Here is a 22,828-nt window from a genome sequence, read left to right as displayed (position 1 = left end):
GAACTTCCCTTAACGTTTAACAACACTCTATTTATACCCTAATTGAATGTTCTAGAGATTACTAGGTACAATTTTCGAGAACCTTCCGAGAAAATAATTATTCAGACTACCCTTAATTCTAAACCCTAACCTAAGCAAAAGTGTCACTGTCACTGATACACTGGTCTCTGTCCAGATTGCTTATCCCGCTACAGTATATTTACAATTCAATTAAATTATTCTACATCAGTATAGTCTTCATCCGAAGAACTGTCATCATCCCCTGGTGTTATAATTATAGGGTCAACCACCTGATCGACCAAGTTGTCCAGTTCCCACATTTTATCTTCCTCTTTTAAAACATGCTGGATTGCTTTTTGCCAGTTTTCTGATGTGATTTCCATAATGGCTTGATCAAACAATACCTTGACATCTTTCATTTTAAATGTGGTATTGTGCCTTGCAACATATCCTTTAACTTGTGCCCATATAAGTTCTATAGGATTTAATTCGCAATGATATGGCGGTAGGCGCAGCACAGTTACTTTATACTTTTCTGCTACATCTTCTACGGCATATTTCATGAAGCGAGATTTATGTTGTTTTACTATGGCTAGTAGTTCCTTCTTTACTGAATTCGTCTCAAACTGAATACCTTTATTTGACAGCCAGTTAATAATTTCTTGCTTTCTCCAAGCTGAAGTTGGTACCTTCTCTAAGCGCCTTGAATGGTAGCTTGCATTATCCATAACCACGACCGAATCAGCTGAAAGAAATTTTAACATTTCCCCGAAGTAGTCTTCGAAGACATCCGAATTCATGTCCTCATGATAATCTCCCGTCCGGCACGACTCAAAGCTTAACAAACCTTCTTTTAAAAATCCGTCTTCGCTTCCAATGTGAGCAATTATAAGCCTCTTCCCTTTTCCCGAAGGCACTTTAATACCCGTCGAAAGGCCTTCTATGAAAGCTTGGCGAGAACTTGTTATATTTTTATCTTGCCACATTTTTTTGACTATATAACCTTCGTTTATCCACGTCTCATCAAGATAAAAAATTTTCTTTTGCTCTCTGCGGTACTGCTTTATAGTTGTCAAATATTTTCGTCTCCAGCAAACAATTTCATCACTTTCCAGTAATAGTGCCTTTCGATTGTGCTTTTCCCAGGCAAAATTCATACTTTTTAAAGTTTTCCATAAAAGTTTTCTGGATATCAAAGGAATATCGTTATCTTGGCTTATCTCGATAAATATTTTTTCAAGAGTGGGTATTTCCTTTTTAAAATAAAACGAATGAACTTTTCTTCGAATGTCACATTTGGTGTCTTCATCTAAGATTTTTATTGGTCTTCCTGATTTTCTCTTGCATGGACTTACCTGGCCTGATATCTTTCTTTCTCGCAATAATTTAAAAATCGTGGACTGTCCAATTCCAGTCATTCGGGCACATCGCTCAACACTTTCTTGCACAGACAACTAGGGTGATCGTGTTTTATGCAATCATATACATTTAAAATTATAACTTTTTCGCAAACAGATAGCGGAGAATTTTTTACACTTCTTTTCTTTGGAGTAAATGTCCCCATTTTATAACTTTTTCACTATTTCTATATCACAATATCACTGTACGTTTAATTGGTGTAGTAACAATTACTATTATAACTCGAATGTTTAAGACACCATTACAATATATTTGAACCCTTTTTCTTAATTACCTGGGTTTAATAGGTATTGCATGATTGGTGGGCAGGGTCAAAAAGGGATTATTATAATGACATGGCACCTCGGAACTAAGTGTTAACCCTTTTTTGAGAAATCATGCTCAAGTATATGAACCCAAATTTCATATTAAATAAGTTTACAAGAACCACTAAAATTAATCTTAATCTTTTTTTAAGAAATTTTACTTACCTAAATACATGTAGGTACTTAGTTTTAGACCAAATTACTTCCCAAAAATGGCCTTTTATTATTATCTATGTCTGTAATTTTTAATTTACTTTAATTATTAAGTTTAATAATCCTAAGATTTGCCTACGCCCATGGACGACAACGAAATTCAGGCAAATTTTATGACACTTCATGATTTATTACTCTACACTCTTTTGAAATAGACTATAGATGTGAAGTTTATAAATGGACGAGGTTTTCAAAACCTTCACCTGCAGACTATGAACATGTTTTCTTAAAGGAATGGAGAGAACAGTGAAACAAGAGGGGTGTCTGTAAGAGGTCTTCTCTTGTGACACTTTCTCAGATTAGTAACTATATGATGGATAAGATGCAAAAATGGTAAACTGATTGAAACATTTGCCGGGACCAGGTGGCATTTATCCAATATTTTTCAAGAGGGACCGGAACTTCATATTCCACGAACTGCCTGTGAACTTCAGAGCAACCGTCATTCAGAGAACTGTAAATATCGTACAGAACTAGGCAAAAGTATTGAGACTTGGGGACGTATGATTGGCTAATAGACCACTGCATCTAAACTCTAGACCAGGGGCCAGCAAATAGTTTTAGGTGGGGTCCAGATACTGTGAGAAAATTTTAACGAGGTCCAGAAAAAAACAACTCATGATATTTAAGTGCTTCCTATGTATTATTTTGGTTTCAAATCAAATTCTGAATTGTAAAACGCAAGGCCTGAAGTAAATGTGAGAAACTACACAGAGGGTCTTGAGCCATTTTTTTATAGTTTGGTTTTCGAGAGGAACAGAAAATTCGAAGTCTGTCTTCTAGGTGTGCGTTCGTTAATCTCGAACGATATTTGTTTTTCAAAAAATTCATGTTTGCGAAAGTGTTTCTTACAATTTTCATATTTTTCTGGGATATTCTTGGTCCAAAATTGTTCAGTGGATACCGTTTATAAATTTGTAAATCAATTATCTATATTTGAAGTGATGGCTTTGACAGATTGAACAACTTGGCAGCCACATCTGTCCATTCTGCCGCTAATTCAACTTCAGATGGCGATTTAGGTTAGAAACGGAGGTAGCTTGCCCATCTCTGCAAAGTCTTGGAATTTTGTAGCAAATTCGTTCCTAAGATCGGTCAGAAATTTTTTAAACACTGCAATGTTTTCTTCAAAGTTCTAATCATATTCAAGAACTGTCGGAAAATGAATAAATTCTTGTCTTGCAATATCTTTTTCAAAGATATTCAGCTTGCGACGAAAAACAGACACGCTTTGTATCATATCACATATTAATTTTCCATTTTCTTGTAACTCTTAAGTTCAAAAATATTATTTCAATTAATGAAGGTATAGTATGGTATGTATGAAAGTATAGTATACCCTCTCATATTCAAGTAGGATAGAGTCAGAATCTACGTATCAATTTATACTTGTATTGGCAGTCCGAGGTTCGATCTTTCGCGGTCCGCAAACGGACCGCGAAATTGTTGTTACTATTGCTGTGATAAGTTGAAGAAGAAAACACAGAATGATAATTACTCGGTTTTATTTAGTTGCAAGGTAAAACTTAACGACAGAAATGATGACAAAGAAAACTTAACTTAAGTATCTAAGTTTAAGCATATAAATAACTAACAAATAATTGAAATGATTCACAGTAAAACAAAAACACTAATGAGATTTATGTAGTTGTGATTTTCCACCGACAATACTTTGTAGTTGTGGATCAATTTTACTTGTACCAATTATCGAAAGAGATTTAAGATGCTCATCGGTTAATTGAGATCTGTAAACATTCTTTGTGTACTTCATCTTGGAAAACGTTTTCTCACATAAGTATTACCAAAAACAGAAAACAACCCACGAGCAAATTTATGCAAATTATCAAATTGTTCCAGTGGAAGACTCTTATAAAATTCCAACAAAGATGAATTTTGATATTTGTTCTTAAGCATATCACTGCACCGTAAATCAATAATTTCCATTTGGACTTCCGGAGCCAGGGTTTCAATGTCAGAATCAAAAGGATTTTGAAAAAGCTTAATTTCATTCGCAATGACATCAAAATCTGAAAAACGAGTATCAAAATTTCTCTTCAAAGCACTCAAAGTTTCGATGGCAAAATTGACGGGAAATTCAGTCTCTGTAGTGTGGCTGAATATTTCACATGTTTCAAAATGTGCGAAACATTTTTTACGTAATTGCCATTGAAATAGTATTATTTTCTGCCTGAAGGATTTGATATTCGTGTATAAATCAAGGAGAAGCTGATTTTCTCTTTGCAATCTCAAATTCAGTTCGTTCATATGATTTGTCAAATCGACATAGAAGGCTAACTTCCACATCCATTCACTATTTTCTAAATCGGCAAAAAGGGCGCTGCTTCTCATTTAAAAAAATTTCGATCTCTGCTCGAAGTTCAAAAAAGCGCTTAAGGACTTTTTAGCAACTAAGCCAGCGTACGGCAGTATGATATGGTAAATCATTTTCTCCAATCTGTTGAATAAACTCGCGGAATTGTCGGTGATTCAGCCCAGTGGATCTGATGAAGTTAACAACTGATATGACTGGTTTTAGAACTTCAGACATATCCAAACATTTTCCGCACAAGGACTGTTGATGAATGACACAATGTAAGACTAATGGTTTTGAACCACCATCATTTTCTACAGCCTTTGAGACAAATGCAAACCACTCCTCTTTATTTTTACCATACATATTTTTGCCTCCATCAGTTGTTATAGATTTCAAATTTCTTCATCGAAGGTTCTTTTTGTTGATGGCATTTTCAACTCCCTTAAAAATATCTGCCCCAGTTGTCGTGCCGTGAATACTATCAATATCAAGACGTTCTTCATACACTTCATAGCTTTTATCTACTCCGCGAATGAAAATAAACACCTGAGCAGTATCTGATACATCCTTTGACTCATCCAATTCTAGAGAAAACCACTCATGATGTCCATTTTTGTCAGACAGTTGAGATGATATATTTTCTGCGATGTCTTGCACCCTCCGAGCCACGGTGTTTGCTGACAAACTGACACTTTTAAATAAATTTACCTTTTCGGGGCATATTTCTTCGGCTACTGCAATCAAGCATTCTTTTATCATTTCTCCATCAGTGAATGGTTTGCCACGTTTTCCGATTTCAAGAGCCACACGAAAGCTGGCGCGAGTTGCAGACTCTTGTTCAGTATTCGCTTTGGTAAACAGAGATTGCTGCGATTGGAGTCCGCGTTTCAAAGCTTCAAATTTTTCCTTCCGCAAACTTCCTGTATACTTGGAGTAACTTTGAAGATGTTTCGATTCATAGTGTCGTTAAATGTTATAGTCTTTGAGAACAGCTATGGTTTCATTACAAATTAAACATAGCGCCTTATTACTGGACTCAATCACAAAATACTGAAAGTTCCATTTTTCTTGGAACGTTCTGCATTCACTGTCGATTTTTCGCTTCTTTTCCATACTAACAAATCACACATAAAAACGATTAGTCAAATCAAAATACTTTTATTGACGGGTGTTACTTTATTTCACAATGGACAGTTTCGCTTACTTCGCTTCCCTACGCAGACTAACTCGCAGTTGCGCCGCTAGCCTTTTTATATGCAATTATTACTGTCATCTCAAGGTGATCGGAATACACTAGCTAGAACCAGAACTTTCTCGAACCAACGCGGTAATTCCAAATATTTAATTACGCCTAATGCCACCTAGCGGGTAGCTGAACTGGATAGTACATAGTACCACTACTCGCCACTAGATGTCGGTAAGTGTCACAATACACAATAATAATTGAAATGCAGAAAAAGGGTAAGTTTGCTTAGGTCACTCACTTTGCGACTATCCTAGTCTAGAAATATAGTTAAGGGCAGAAACTGGCCCTTGGAACAAACTGAAAAAATCATTATGGCCCGAAGGCTTCAAAGTTTGGAGACCCCTGGTCTAGACCAATATACGAAAATGGCAGGTATGTTACCAGAAGACAACAGATTGATATACATGACCATTATGGGAGAAACAAAATTGGTAGTGTTATGGGCGAGTTACTACGTTGTCTGAAGCATGATGGAAATAAAATTCTGGGCTTTGCTAACGAGTCATCCTAATCCAGGCCAAATATATTAAGATAGTCAAGGGACATATGCAGTGGATTCTGCATACTAAAACAAAATTAGTCGTGGAAGAATAACTAGATAAGATGGACTAGGATCGAGGTGATCTGATACAACTGTCGGTATGGTTGAATATCTGTGAGTAATACTAGATTCCAAAGAAATATAGAACCAACATTTATACGGGATAAAAAGAAATACGGAGTTAGCACTGATGCTAGTAAGACGTACTTACCAGAAGACAGGTGGGCTGAAATCAGACATGATGGTGGTTACCATGATACTATATGCTTCTTTGCTTTGGTGGCCGAAAATGAATAAAGCTACTACAATTAACAAATAAGGCAAAGTGTGAAGACTTGCTTGTGTGGAAATAATGGGAGAAATGAAAGCTAGACTAACAGCAGCATTGGAGACACTCTTGAATCACACCAGCCGCTGACCACTATAGTAACGATGGTCTTCATTTTGGTGGGTTTTCGCCTTTGGAAAGTGCTTGGGTTTCCAACCACTGAGCACCGTTTCGGATAACATATGAACGCTATCGTAAAATATTGACTTTCTCAAATTTTGAGTAGAATTTTATTTTTCCTTTATTATGGTCTTGAATTGTGTTCATCCTAAATATTCGAATCTGAATACTGGCTGAATTTTCAGTTATCAAAAAAGTATTCAACGTATGGAATGTGAAAATACAGTTTTCGCGTTTACCCCTGGCTCTTATTAAATTTGCAAAACCCAACGGCGATTATTTAATTATGGTAACTTCCCTCGATGTTCAATATCGCGTGTACGAAAACTCTGTTTCATGTCAATCAGATTTCCATTCGAAGTAGATTAACTAACCTGAAGTTTCTTTATTCGGATTGACTCACACATACAGGGGAGAGAAAATATTTTACTGACTAGAAGGTATATCAAAATACACCATACGCCAACTAATCTGTCCAACAAAACATATCATATTTATGCCACAAATATCACGACGAAAAGCAATATACCGCTTTCAAACATTCTTGGGGATTGGCAGAATATTTATCGAAATATTCCTCCACGAGAAGCTTGGTTAGCAAAATACAACGAAAAATCATAAGTAAAATTTACCTCCTGGAAAAGTTGCATTGAGTTGTTTTCATTAGCCTTTAAAATCTTGCTATCAATAAGTTTCAAAGAAATATTCCTGAGGCAAGAAGGCCTTGGCCAGCAAAATACAATTGAGTATATTCTAACCTCGAAAACGCCAACTGATTGGTATCGTTAAAATCTGGTTATCATTTATGATTAAATGTACTTTTATTATTATTATTTCCCCAAAGGTTGACCTCGACGGGCCTTGTTCTCGAGGCCCCGATATATTCGAGGAAGCGTGCCAGCATCATCAATCAAAGATCATTCCCCACCCCGCGGTGTACTTCTGTGATCGTGGAGTCCAAGAATCATATGCCTTGAGCAGGAGTATTGAGATAAGAATGACCGGCCAAGATTCCTGCATTAGTGCGACAAGCTGGCAAGATCTTGAGATTCGAGATTCAGCTCTGCCGCCAAAGATGATATACATAATCTCTAAGAATTTGGGTGGAAAAGGCGGTATGTTCCGGATGTGTTCCACACCACAGAGTATGCATTCTCGCCATGTACCCTATTTGCGCGAACTTGTTACTCTTATAGCAATACATGAGGCTATCCCTTAACTAAAGCGTCCACTCTAGCGTATATTGTCATTGCCAGAGTTCATATCGGTGAGCAAGTCATCGTTAGGGGCCCCACCTCTGCCTCTGACCAAGCGGATCGCATTCTAGGAACCGAGTCTTGGATCTACTGGATGGTAGACCCAAGGAGGGAGAGTATTGTTCTTCTTTGCGAATCTTCCAGAGCTGCCGGTCCGGATTGCACCAGCTGTTGGGATGTGGTAGCGTGACTCAGTAAAGACCTCAGGTGTTAGGTAGGCATCCTTGCTTATTTATTATTATTATTATGAATATATTTCGTGACTTACCTCTAACAATCGAGTACATTCAAATTCTTCTAACTGCTTTTGAAATCCCAAATTCGGGTTAGCAACGGATCTTCCAGCTCGGACAACTTTGAGAGCTTCCTTCCAGTTCAAAGTGGTAACACTCATTATGTAAGCCACTGCTACTGTTACGCTTCTAGACATTCCGGCCAAACTAAAAAAATTAGATGAGTTTACCTTAACATTCTCTATAAGTGGTGAAAATTGGGTACACAGGTACCAAATTATTATTTAGTTTAAGATGACAGGCGTCACACTTTGATCAAGTACCTTTCCTGTGATATATCTTCGCCATCTGTATTGTTTCGTTTTTCCCGTAGGTTCGACAATAATTGACCACACTGTACAATTAGACTCAACTTTATTTTACCACCACACTGTCAATACAACACAAAATCTTTAACTGAACTTCAGACTAATACTCAAATGTCTATCGCCTCATCGCTCTAGCCCAATCTGAGTAGACAACTAACATTAATAAGGCTCTTTCATCTCCATACTATTCCGTTTTCGGTGTGCTTCAGGGTAACGTTCATGTACCTATCTTACTCTCAATTCATTTAAATGATACAGACTAGGTCCATGGATGTGACAGAGTTTGTTCTGATATACAAAAACGTCAAATTGTTTATTCTCTCCCATGGCGAAAGTTTAGAGCTCTTTTCATCTTAAAAATAAATAACATTTTGTAAAGCTGGAACCATCTTTGATAATACATTTTATCTGTTTGTTATTCCTGCTACCCTCGTAACAAACCCCCAATGTCGGATTGATTGCCTCGAAATGACCACCGCTTTCAAAAATGGGTACATTGACCTTGACTTTCGGTCGGCGATTTTATCTCCAAATATAAAAGTTGTTGGCCCTCCCGTTTTGCATGCGGTGTTTTATTCAATACAATGAAATCAGTTATTTCTACTTTGCAGGATCAATACTTTCTTGGAATAGTATAACGACTGAACCAATTTTGTCGTATTTCACTTTGGTGTATAGTCTATCCATTCCCAATTGGAACGGCAATAAAAATAAGAGTACAGTCATACACATTTCTTGCCTGTGGCCCTTAGTTGCCCAGATAGTTAGTAAACGTGCTATCAAATGTAGTTGAGGAATAAAGGCTTGACTAGCTGGACTGGATGAATACTAATTTTTTGTCGGTTTCACAATATTTCTTTATCAGTGCCGTATGTTCGTGGGGTTAGGTGAGGTAGTGAGTGGTTTTGTAAACCGATTTTTGAAAACTTTTTCTAGAGATCAATTACCTTAACACCAAACTGATATTTTTGCACTCGACGCGCGTTTCGCTAAAAAAATCTGTTTTCCGTTAATCTTCGTATCTTCTCCTGAAGATGCTAACAAGGTTAGCGGAAGCAAATTGATACTGAATCTGAAGACAAGGGTTAGCTGTTTATATACCTAAAGTTTTTTGGTCCGATGTGGACTTTGTTTGTTAAATGATGATTATTCTAATTGATTTTTCGGTAATTAACTAGTGAAACCACTAGCTAATTACCAAACAATTTGTCAACAATAGATTAAAAAGCGGACAAATTAATTTGCAGGTAGTGGTTCCACTAGTTAATTACCAAAAAATCTATTGGGATAATCATCATTTAACAAACAAAGTCCACATCGGACCAAAAAACTTTAGGTATATAAACAGCTAACCCTTGTCTTTAGATTTAGTATCAATTTGCTTCTCCTGAAGATGCTAACCTTGTTAGCGAAACTCGCGTCGAGTGCAAAAATATCAGTTTGGTGTTGGGATAATTGATCTCTAGAAAAAGTGAGGAATCTGTGTCAATCGACAGGGATCCGGAATTTGAAAATAAGGACTTACATGTTCAAGTTCAGCGAGTAATTTTAAATATTCATGAATGCTTGAAGAAGGAAAACTGTCACACTTCACAGAATGCTATTGTGAATAGAATATGCGAGTTAACGAAACTATCTCGTTCAACAATTCTTCGAGTCATTGAAATAGGGGATGCCATTGACCATGCAATGCAAATTTTGTTGGCTTCTATTATTTTGTAAATATATGTTTGACGAGAATTCTGTGTGATTATTTGTGTTTTTATTGTATTTTAGAGTTTTCGACTCGGAAATCAACTACCTTAAATTTCGAAGTTTTTCATAATTACCCATGGTGGAAAAATTCAGTTGAGATAACTTTTTCATGGGGTGATCAATTGCTATGATTGTGAGAATAAGTAACTGAAAAACTACCACTGAAAAATGATATGCCGACGCCTATGTCGAGGCGGGAATTCCTTATCTGTGATATTCCAATTGGTGTTGGAAATACTATAGATAATGTAGGGAAATCGGGTGAATTGTACGCGTCGGATATTTGTACGAACTATTGTAAGGCAAGAGTAGTAAACATAAACATAACATTATCCGTAAACATGAAGGTCTGTAGGTGATCTACTTGAATAATTTCAGCATGGTCCTGCTGCTAGATGAACGAGAAACATCTGCGAGACTAGCCTTTGTGAGGAATGTTGCATAAATGTCTGTCGGATATAATTCAATATCCAGTTCAGTTCAAGCAAGGTAACAAGAATGCATGATAATTAAATTAACAATAATTTATAAGTTTGGTTTTGTCGACTTAGCATGTAGTGGTGTCTGGAACAGCGAATGTAACTCTTTCCCTGAGTGATGCTGGGTCAGGGAATTCGGGTTCATAACTTACTCGTAGTAAATAACAGAGGTGAAATTTCACTTACATGGAACACTGTCATCCTCACTGGTGGACATACGATGTTTCGGTACAAGTAAGATACTTGCCGTACGGCCTCTACAGCACCAATTTGGATAAGATTTTGAGACAGTACGTAATGACATTCATTCTCTTATTTGAATAAATCCCAGCCATTGGAATCTTGTCTGAATTGAAAAGGGTATATATAAACTATTATACCTTTTAGTACTTGTGTTCAATCTAATGAGCATGAAGATCTTCTTTCCTGGATTTGCTCTGTATTTTATTCTGGTGAAAATAAATCATAGCGTCATATGGGACGCCATACGTAGTATTGCCCCAAATCTGTGTATTATTACCCCTCTCGAATTTTTATGGTGAAGAACATTACCTACTTATCAGAGAAGATCAAGAGTTAGGAGTTAGGACCTACCAAGTCAGAAGATCGTCATAAGTTACTAGTAGAAGTTCGAGGTGGACCTTTCACGGAAGTGTTTTTTTAGGATTTAGTTACAGGACGTTCTGATATGTAATAAACTGTGACCAGATATTAGATTAGATTGTCGGGGAGCTAACCCATGGCCTGATTCACTGCAACCTTTTCAGATCTATTGTGATGCTCCTTGGTTGTTAGAGCTCATTGTCTAGCTTGATCTCTTTGATGAAACTCCATAGCCTTGACACTGACCCTTACATATAGCTGGCAGCCTCTGGTTTTTATTTCCCGCATTTTGAGCCGGCTATGCCCCGTTAGTAGATCAACCACTACCCTTACAACCTTACGGTTGTAGTTTAGCAGGTCTTCCGTGAATCTGGGCGATGGTTTCTTTAAGAACTCTTTGCATCGACCATAACAGCAACTCTAATGCTAGTGCTAGTGAAGAAAATGTTACGGAAATTAGAATAAAGAGAACTGAACTGGAAATAAAAAAATAAAGATTAGAACAAGAATAATCCCAAACGGACAATCAAAAGAAAAGATGTAATAGTACCTCAGTTAATGAATATTGTAAAGAACTTTGAGCTAATTGCGAATCCACAATGATCCAACCAAACAAGATGTCATGTATTATTCTATAAATTTGGATGTGGCAAGGAGGTTTGGTTTTTTAGCAGCCATTTTCAGGTTTGTTGGTGGTGGTCTTTTACTTTTCGTCTACAACTGCAGGAGGCATTCTCACAGATAATGGGGTAACGGGTGAAGGGCTTATAGCTCATACTTAGTATAATTAGAGCATTCTGTACGTTGTCTCTTCACCTTTGATGATGTCTAACGCAGTCGTAGAAGTAACTTTTGGCACAAAAACTTGCAGACCACGGCCAACAAACCCGAAAAATAGCTTTGACATATTTACCTGTGGACGTAAAAGTTAACAAGCATTTGTTTTGTTATGGTGGATGACGAAAAAGGTGCAGTGGAAAGAGCAGTGTTACCGGTTTTATATGTGACTTTTGCAAACCATACTATTGGTGTCTTGCTTCAATTTTTTCTGACATATGTATATTTAAATACTTTCAAAAATGGTCTAAATACCACATGCACAATCGATTTGTCTCCAATATACCTACTTTCAAAGCTAATTATGTTGGAATTTACCGATACAGTGTCCTTTTACAATTATGTGCGTAATCTTACCCCGATTGCCCCGATGTAATGATTGCAATAAAATTGGTACTTTAGCTGGCGTCACTTGACGAAGCAAAATTATATTGTTATGTTCAGTGTTTGAAGAATATTAAATTATATTAGATTGATGTATCAGGGGATTTACACTTGACATATTTTCTATTCAAGCAGATACAAACAAATAACAGCTGGATTTCCTTCGAATTGAAATACTTGATTTCATAGAAAAGAAACTAATGAAACAGATATATTATGTAGTCTGATTGAAAAAAAAACTATTAACAAACATTTCTCAAAAAACCATAGACAGCCATGAATATATCCACATTATAGAATATCTTCGGCAATTCTCAACTAATGTAAGTTTTACATATTGTAGTCAAAATAGTGAATAATTGTAACCACTTTCAAATTAAATTTTTCGAGCAATCAGTTTGTAAATGTACAATGACACTCGAAATGTCTGTTTTTTAAATAACCTACGCCCATTATGTTTGGAGGATACCCGTTATTCTCAGTTATTTTTTGAATAATTATTTTCTCGATATTGTTGTTGATTATCCCCTGAAAAAAAATGATGTCGGCCGACGCTGGTCTTCGCCAATCGACTGCGACTTAGTCAAGGTCGCTCTTAGCACCACTTGTGTTTCTCCCGATCTTTCTAGAATGCCGCGACTGTTCGAGATCTGTTCCACCGGTTTCCAGTTCGGTCGAGTTATATAAGCATTACCGCCCCGTGGGAGAGAGTCTAGTTCGGAAAGTGTAGTGCGAAGTGAGCTGATGAGGTGATAGATATTTGAGCATTTGCCTGAAGTTCAGTTAGAGTTATTGTACTGTGGTAGCCAAATACAGTTGAGTTCAATTGTTCAGTGTTGGCGAACCCACGAGGAAAATGTATCGTATTATATCTTTCCAGTTAACGGTTGAGAAATGTAATCCCGTCATTTTCTGTTTTCAACCATGGTGTGATATATCTGAAGGTGATAATATTTCACCTATGTCCAGGAATGGTAACTCTTCTTTATTTTCAATTTCATATGTGAATATTATATTTGGAGATCTGTTATTGACACAAATTCTTCTACCTTTTTCCTTTTTATCTCGAAAATGGAAACTATCCAAATATTGAATACTAGTCCATGGAAAGTAATTTAATTCTTCTCTCTCACTTTCACTTCATATGTGCTCAAAACAGATTAGTCATGAAAGAAGGCAAGGGGTTTTCCATGCTGCTTGTAGAAACATTTAGCCAACTGGCAGCAGTTCTGTTCCATGCAAATTTGTGAGAGATGAATATTCTCTTCGAATACCCCCCCACAGGGCTGATTTATTTTTAAATGATCCTTCAGCTATTCGATTATTTTTTATATGGGGACACTTAAACTAATGTAGATACATCAAAATATACTAAAATCTCATCATCCAGCAACCTTACAACCATGTCAACACCTACCAGATTCTTGTAAAGTCAATTTCGATCAAATTATTCGATCAAATCATCCTAGGCTTTAGGTTATACCTTGGATGAAGTAACAAACAGGTAGAGTACTACTGGAAAAAACAAACTTCAAACACGTGTATCTTTCTAACGAAATATCGCACACTCCCACCTAGGGGGACAACCTACATATAAAAAAACATAAGGGTCCAATAGGGTCATAGGAAATTGACTCAATGTCAACTCTCGACTCTATGTTGATCACTTTTGAACTTTATATGTCGCAAATAATTATTTATTATCAATTACATTTAATTTGAAATTGAATCATTCTTACCAGTGAATCAGAACGTTTCCATCGCGAAGCCTGGCAGCATGGATAAAATCGTTGCAGAGGGAGAAGTACTGAGTTAAGTTTTGATCAGGAGTGTCAGATGCGCTAACACATAGGTAGTGTTTATCCTGAAAACAAAACATCTTGTATTGTTGTTGCTTTCTATCTGTATGAAAAAGTTTATGGAAATCTCTATGGTTTGCCACTTTCTTGAGTGCTATGTCCATGGACTCGTGTTTCGGGGTTTTGTCACGCAGGTAGCTATAGCTACCTCAGTGGTGATGTTAGTAGTATTCTTGTGAACACTAGATCTATTAACTGAAATCACACAGAGTCAGATACTATACATGCAATAAGCATATATACAGATGGCTCAAAAACCAGAGAAGGCTCACGATCTGGAGTGGACTCCAGATTACTAGGCCTAAGGAATAAGTGGGGAATGGGAAAAATACCAGCGTGGTTCAAACAGAACTGGCTGGTATCTCAATCGCCACAAAAGAAATAATCAGGAAAGGAATTTCTGGCAAAAACATAACAATCTGCACTGTTAGCAGACAAGCTATATTAGTCTTGAACAGAAAACGTGTTACCTCGGGGCTAGTACTAAAGTGCCACCAAGATTTAGCCAAAGCCTCGGTAGATAAGTAAAGGTAATCGCATTGCCGACTCTTTAGCCAAGGAAGCGGCTGGACTAAGAATTTCAGGATCCGGTGGCACCCACGGCCTGATGACTTCGACAATTGCAAAACTAGCCAAACGTCACACCCATGCTAAAGCCCTAAAGAGATGGGATGACATCAAAGAATTCAATCTTGCCAGGATCACCCTAGACGACCCTGGGGAGCTGGCGCCAAAGAATTTCTGACTGGCCACTGTCGGCTTAGGAAACACCTCCACAATATGGAGCTAGTGGACACACCTCTATGCAGGATGTGTGAACAAGAAGATGAAACTGTCCTATGCGAATGTCCAGAGTTATCGTTAATAAGAGTGTGTATTCGACGAGTCTTGGCCTACACCTGCCGATATAAAGGAGATGTCTCCCAGAGACCTGTCCACCTTTCTGGAAAGGACAGGATGGACGATGACCTAGGAGGACAACGCCTTGGAAAGTGCGCTGGGCCTACACTGACCTTCCCTACTCTACAGATACAGATAACTGAAATTACAAATGTGCAGCTGGCTTCTGCTGATCGCTCCGTGCATTTGTAGTTCTTTTGACAACCAAGTGTTGTCCATCCTTGCACTTGGCTGCACCACACTGATGCTGGGCCAAAAGCCCGAAAATCGTGTCTATAGTTTGCCACTAACTGAAAGGAGATATTGAAGTAAATTTTTTTGAAAGTACTTTCAAGTTGTTAATTTGTGAAAAACATCACAGAAACTAACAATATGATAAATGTATTTTTTATCATCACAAAGATTAAATTGTACCCTGAAATGGAATTCAGTTAGATTTTCAATGTCCGTAACTGCGAATGAGTGCGAAGTGAAAAAGTCTGATAATATTTCCAGAGCGCCGAAAATGAAGAGCCAAACGTGTTCCATAAAAAATTTATGAATTTATCGGTGAAAGTAGAGCTGTTCTCAGAAATCATACGTGATAGGATAAATGGAATATCCGGGCGTGAAACTATTGTCTCAATAAAAGCTGTACTCACCGAATGTATTCTTCTTGCAGTGTCGTGTATTGCTAGAATGTGGGTTATACCGTATTTTTGAAGCTGTGTAGCGTCCTTGGAATCTCTGTAATTTCCAACGTAGAGTCCAGGCAAAACCTAGAAGAAAGTTAGGTTAGGTTAAGTTAGGAATTTCAATTTTCATGAGTCACTTTGATTTGTGGTGTACGTGAATATTTACAGCTTCTAAGGTATTTCAGTGAATAAAAAATAAAAGATAGGAATAGAAAATCACTTTATTAACAACTTCTTTCACATGAAAAGTGAGGTATAGTCGAAGTAAACGGTATTTTGCATATTTAAAGGTTTCAGCGCTCTCAAGGGCCAAAAAAACCAATATATAGAAATGAAGCCACTGTCAACTAGTCCACGTGGACTGAAGAATTGGCGGTTCGTATTGGATAATTTTTACTAACCTAGTTTTATGATTGGCTGGAGAGTCATAAAATTTGAATGTTGAAATTCGATATTGGTGCAGTTATAATAACTTAAAAGTTTTGTTATCTGTTTAAAATGTGGTGTCCTTGGACAAGTACTAATAGTAATAACGAGTGTGATAACAACAGATAGACTTTTTCCAGTGTAGTGATTCCGATAACGATGGTGAACAATGCGAAAAAGAGTTACCAGTTAATAAGATTCGGATGCATTTGAATATTGAAACACAGAGAGTATGTTTCAACGTATATAAAAACCTACATCTCAAGTTTGGTTCCGAGGAAAACAAACTATTACAGCCGACCTGGCGGTTGGTAGCCAGGTGGTTCGACGTGGGTGCTTTGTTCACTCACTCAAATTGACTGCCTTGTTGGTCGGTGGTTCAAGCCCTAGTCTAAACGATCGATTTTCATTTGCTATAGTCCAACCCGTGTTAGGAATCACACGTTAAAAGGTAAGACCTCGTTAATCCTTAGCTCGCACAAGTTTAGACTTCTGAGGGTTGTCGTTCGTAGGGGTGCGACAGCTGGTTAACGGAAAAACAGATTTTAAAACAGATTTTAAACATCGGATTTGACCGAAATTCCTTTCTCAACTATACGTAAAATAGTCAAAAACAAATCTTATGAACGCAAGACAAGGTGTGATACAGGATTACCAAAACTTTCAAATGTTCATGTAATAAAATCATTGAAAAAACAATATACGACTGTTACGAAAGCAATTAGTTTCCTACAACTGAAATCATAAGGAAGAAGTTGATACTTTCGGCCATAACGTGAGCTACTGTGGCAAAAATTTTCAGAATTGAATGAAGAAACTAGGATTTAGATTTAAAATAATAAACAAACGTCAAGCAGTTATGGAAAGCAGAAGAATAGTGGAATTGCGCAACAAATACTTACAACAAATAACTAAATATAGACAAGAACAACGGCAAATTTTTTATTTGGACGAAACTTGCTATGACACGACACAGTTACGAAAGGGTGGACTGATGATTCGAGAATGTGTACGCCTAACATGCCTGCAATCAAAATTTGATTAGAAGGTAATAGAGATAATTGAAGAAGAAGTATCTAATATTATAGAAAAGGATTAAAAAAGTAAGTAATTTTAGTTGAAAAAGACTATATGGAGATTGGACACTTCCATATTAATGGTAAAAATAAATTCATTGTTTACTTGAACTACATACTCTTAATACTACACAATGTTGGGATTGAAGATAGAAGATGGATTTTTAGTACAAGCTCTTCGACTATTTCGACTATTACTATTGCGACTATTAATATTATGAATTATGTCTTTCAACTTTCAAGCAAAATTAAAATAATCCTGATACCACATTATAATATTACCGCTTTGCATTTGACTCAGATTTGATCGCCTTTTTGGTTTGTAGTCGAAATTACGACTTTAAATTCGAAATTTCCGAGAAACAAATTATAAAAATATGTGGCCCTTCTACGCTTCATTAGTCATACATTTTGTTATTCGTTGTTTGTAGAAACATAACTGACTTCAGAAACTATGATATGCAAAACATGCAATTACTAACGGAGAGTGAAGATTCATTAAAATTAGGAAAGCTGTGCACGTATACACATTCAAAGAATTTCATTTATAATAACTTGTCGCAGTAATAATGTGGGTTTCATTTATATGCAAGTTTATCGAGGGAAACGTGTAGATTTTCCGTTTACCAAAAGTAAACGAAATCAAATTGAAACGGGTATATTTTTAAGAGAAAATAGTTTTTGTAAAAGAAAGGTAATGACTTTCCACTTCTCCATTTTTATACAGAAAAATGAGATAACCTTTCAAAAAAAAATTCAATTATGCGAAATGTTAACTTCAACGAAAATATAGTTGCAAAAAACGGCCCCAAATTTGGATACCTAGAACTTCAAGGAAGAGACAGTACGAACCCTGCAGCAGAACTCAATGAAATGGAAACAGATTTTCATCAAGATCACGAGCAGGACGATTCAATCATTGATAATGAATCGACAGAAAATCCATCCAGTATTCAACTTCGAAATCGAGCCTCCATCAATATACCATTGAGATATCGTGAAAATTATGACATAGCAATGGCAGCTGTTATCGATGAACCAAAAACGTATTCTGAAGCAATGTCTAGTGCTTTCAAAACAGAATGGAAAAGAGCTATGGAAGAAGAAATGGCCTCATTGGAACAAAACAACACCTGGTGTCTTGAGAAACTGCCCACAGATCAAACAGCTATTGGTTGCAAATGGGTTTATAGAGTCAAATATAAACCAGACGGCACTATTCTCAGATTCAAAGCAAGATTGTGCGCTAACGGTTATTCACAAACAGCTGGAATCGACTACCACGAAACGTTTTCTCCTGTGATTAGATATGACTCAATACGAATTCTTCTTGCACTGGCGGCAGCTGAAAACATGGAAATTAAACAATTCGATGTTAAGACGGCATTTTTAAATGGAGATCTTCAAGACGAAATTTACATGTGTCAACCAGAAGGATTTGAAAGTAGTGACCCTTCCTTGGTCTGCAAGCTAATTAAAAGCCTGTATGGTCTGAAGCAGAGTCCACGTTGCTGGAATCAAAAATTTGTAAAATTTATGACCAAATTCTCGTTTGCACAACTGAATGCAGATAAATGTGTTTTTCGAGCAAAGTTTCAAGGAGAAGAGATATATATTGCTCTTTACGTAGACGACGGACTGTTCTTATCGAAGCCAACTGAAATTATTGATATGGTATTGAAGGAACTTGCATTACAATTCAAAATAACTACCGGAAATGGAAATTACTTTGTGGGAATTGAAATATATCGAGAAAGAGAACTAAACCAGATTTTCGTAACCCAGCAGGGATATTTATCAAGGATCCAGGATAAGTTTAATATGTTCGACTGCAATCCGAATTCAACACCAGCAGATCCAAATGTAGTCCAGGAAATGGGACAACGCACGACTAGTGAAGAACAGGAAATGGAATCTATACCCTACAGAGAAGCAGTAGGATCTTTAATATTTTTGGCAACTGTAACAAGGCCAGACATTATGTATGTAGTAAGTCAAGTGAGCAGATTCTTGTCAAAGCCAAGAAAGGTACATTGGGTTGCTGTTAAACGAATATTTAGATATTTGAAAGGAAGTCGTGATGTTGGTATCAAATATGGAACAGAAAGAATGAACTTGCAAGCCTTTTCTGATGCAGATTTTGCCGGGGACATTGATACTCGCAAATCAACAACTGGCTACGCAACTATGATGAATGGAGGTATCGTAACATGGTCTTCACATCAACAAAAATGTGTATCGAGATCAACAACCGAATCAGAATACATAGCAGTGTCTGATGCCGCTCAAGAAATTGTTTGGATACGTTCATTTATACATGAATTGAAAATTGTAGTAGAAGAATCGACAATATTGTTCGTCGATAATCAAGGTGCTATTAGTTTGGTTAAAAATCAAGAACATCACAGGAAAACCAAACATATCGACATAAAATTTCATTACATAAGGGAACAAGTAGAGAATGGATTGCTATCTCTATCGTATGTCTGTTCAGAGGAACAACTTGCAGACATGTTCACCAAGCCACTTCCAAGAATGAAATTTATAAAAAATAGAAATGCATTATTCATCTCTGCAAGAACGTGAACAAAGAGTGGGAGTATTGGAAAACAGCTTTGTTCACTCTGTGTATTATTTCATTTTGTTTTTCTTTTATGACTCATTGTAATATGTCTTATGTTTTCATAGAAACGATAAGTTATTGATTAAACAAAAAATAATAAAACAAGAAGTTTGAGAATGAGTTTCAACTGATTTTTCAATTGCAAAACTTTTGTATTTCTGCTAAATCCAAAAGAACTCGCACCAGTATTTTGCAGATTTTTCAACCTATTTATAAGAAAGGGGTTTTTCCTTCTTGTTGAAAGATTACTCGCGTTCAGCCTATTCCCAAAAAGGACAAGAAAAATCTTCCAAAAGACTAGATACCAGTCACTTTGCTATCAGTGATATCAAAAATCATGGAGAAAGTCGTAAACCATCATATCCTCAAATATTTGGAAGGCTTCAACATCTTGAGCGACTTTCTATCGTCTGTTACCCATATCTGGAATTACGCAATCGAGGAACATGGAGAATCAAGAGCTGTTGCGCTTGATATTTCTGAGATCTTTGTCCGCGTGCGGCATGAGGGTTTGCTGGTCGAGCTTCGGTGCTATGGCTTGTCGTATCATTTCTGTGTATGGCTCTTCAGCTTCCTGAAAGAACGTTCCCTGCAAGTGGCCGTTGATGGATATATCTCCATTTAGATTCCAGGACATCGGCTACGGAGGCACATCTTCACCAGCAGCAGGAGGATGCATGTCTTGATGAGGATTTAGAAGTGATTTCGAATTGGGTTGAAAGTAACCAGGTTCAATTCAATACCACAAAACCCAGGCATCGGTTTTCTTCAAGAAGATAAATGACTCCAAACCGGATTTAATAATGTCAGGTCAGATAATTCCGCTTTCTGCTTCGATAAGTTTGTTGAGGATTAAAATGGACACCAATATGTCTTGGCACAATCATGGCGCTGGAATTGCAAAGGCTGCTTCTCAAAAGCTTGGAACTACGGTTCGAACCAGAAAAATATACTTTCCCAGCAACTTTTGATGCTTTGTAAAGCTCAGATCATACCTTTTTTGGAGTATTATTCACATGTATGGAGCTCTGCCCCCAAACATACCCTGAAGTTGCTGGATTCCATCCAGAAAAGAGCCATCCGCCTGATTAGAGACGCGGACATCACGTGCAACCTTGATAGCCTGGAACATCGAAGAAAGAAGTATTTTTGTCTAAACCGACGTGTTCACGGAGTCTTACTTCGAAATTTCTACCGGTCTGACCTGTGTACGAACATCTACAAGAAAGAAACACGGTCTCCCGATCGTGAGTCTGGGGGAACTACCACCGCGGCTAATTCCACAACTATTACAAGCAACATCAGATTTGACCGAAATTCCTTTCTCAACTATACGTAAAATAGTCAAAAACAAACCTTATGAACGCAAGACGCGATGTAGTAAAATCATTGAAAAAATGAATATACGATTGTTACAAAAGTAATCAGATTCCCACAACTCTTCAGAATTGGATAAAGAAACTAGAATTTAGATTTAAAAAGCTGAAGAATAGTGGAATTGCGTAACAAATACTTAGAACAAATAACTAAATATAGACAAGAACAACAGCAAATTTTCTATTTGGACGAAACTTGGTATGACACTCACGACACAGTTACGAAAGGGTGGACTGATGTTTCGAGAATGTGTACGCCTAACATGCCTGCAAACAAAGGATCGCGACTAATCATTGTGCATTGGGATTCTCCCAATCTGGTCTGTAACATTTCTAACATAGGGGAGAAAAGCTTTTCTCTTGACTAGACTTGCTGGAGTTACTTTGGCGTTCCCTCTCCTGGATCGTTAATAAATTAATCGGTAACCTATATTCAATTTTATATGGCATTTTTGAGGATCATATACCCAAATTCAAAAATTTTAGTCATGTTTATCCTAAATAGTTTCATTCTTATATCATAAAGAACATTAAACAGAAGGCTAAATTCAGAAAAAAAATCAGGAAATTTAGACGCACATGATAACTATCTTGCAAACATACAAACAATGTCATCTAGAGATCCTAGCAGATTCTGGTAATATGTTCACTCTAAGAATAACAGCACAAGAATACCAGGATCAGTAACCTACTTAGGAAATAAACTCGAGAATCCTCAAGATATTGTTGATGCCTTCAATAATTTTTTCAGTGAGGTGTATTCAAAATCTGGCTCGCTTTTGAACAAAGTTGGTACAGTAAATAATAATGTTCATATTTATTTTTACCCCGTTCAAGAAAATGAAGTTATATCTGCAACTAAAAAACTAAAGGACAAACTGACATCAGGCCCAGATATGATCCCATTATTTTTGTTGAAGGATTGTGCTGGAGCATTGGCAAAACCTTTAACGATAATTTTTAATTCATGTCTAATATCTGGAACATTCCCAGATATTTGAAAATTAGCTAAAGTATGTCCTGTATACAAAATTAGTGAAAAATCAAATATAGAGAATTACAGGCCCATATCTATTTCATCTATCTTTTCTAAAAATTTTGAGATTATTTTATATAATCGCATATATGCTTCTTTTCAACGGCAACTATCTCAACATCAACATGGATTTTTTACTAAGCGTTCTACTGTTACAAATCTAGTCATTATTACTCAATTTATTTCCGAGACATTAGATAACAATGGCCAAGTTGATGTTATATACATGAATTTCTCTAAAGCATTTGATAAAATTGATTATGGAGTCTTGCTCAATAAACTGATGAGTTTTGGTTTTTCAAATACTGCCTGTCAACTGATGCAATCCTATCTGTCATGTAGGAAACAATTCGTTTCCTATAACGCTTATAAATCTAGAACATATATAGCTTCTTCTGGTGTCCATCAGGGTTCCAACCTAGATCCTCTTTTGTTTTTCATCAACATGAAAAAACTG

General features: G+C 36.7%; 1 protein-coding gene across 1 annotated transcript in view; it reads right to left on the bottom strand.

Annotated features, from left to right (window-relative positions):
- Positions 1–18,053, bottom strand: part of LOC111504543 (dual specificity protein phosphatase 22) — a 28,250-nt gene extending 10,197 nt beyond the window's left edge. Inside the window, exons 1-4 of the mRNA XM_074176721.1 lie at positions 18,039–18,053; positions 15,802–15,918; positions 14,141–14,265; positions 8,011–8,182 (exon numbers count right to left, since the gene is read on the bottom strand). Coding sequence (XP_074032822.1) covers positions 8,011–8,182; positions 14,141–14,265; positions 15,802–15,918; positions 18,039–18,053 — 429 coding nt within the window. The remainder of the gene's footprint in view (positions 1–8,010; positions 8,183–14,140; positions 14,266–15,801; positions 15,919–18,038) is intronic.
- Between the last annotated feature and the right edge of the window lie 4,775 nt (positions 18,054–22,828).

Source organism: Leptinotarsa decemlineata, unplaced genomic scaffold (genome assembly GCF_025532065.1).
Source record: "Leptinotarsa decemlineata unplaced genomic scaffold, Ldec_3_MD MMD2_tig00002082_RagTag_RagTag, whole genome shotgun sequence".
Taxonomy (NCBI): domain Eukaryota; kingdom Metazoa; phylum Arthropoda; class Insecta; order Coleoptera; family Chrysomelidae; genus Leptinotarsa; species Leptinotarsa decemlineata.
Note: the sequence above shows the minus strand (reverse complement) of the source record. Positions and strands in the feature narration are given on the sequence as shown.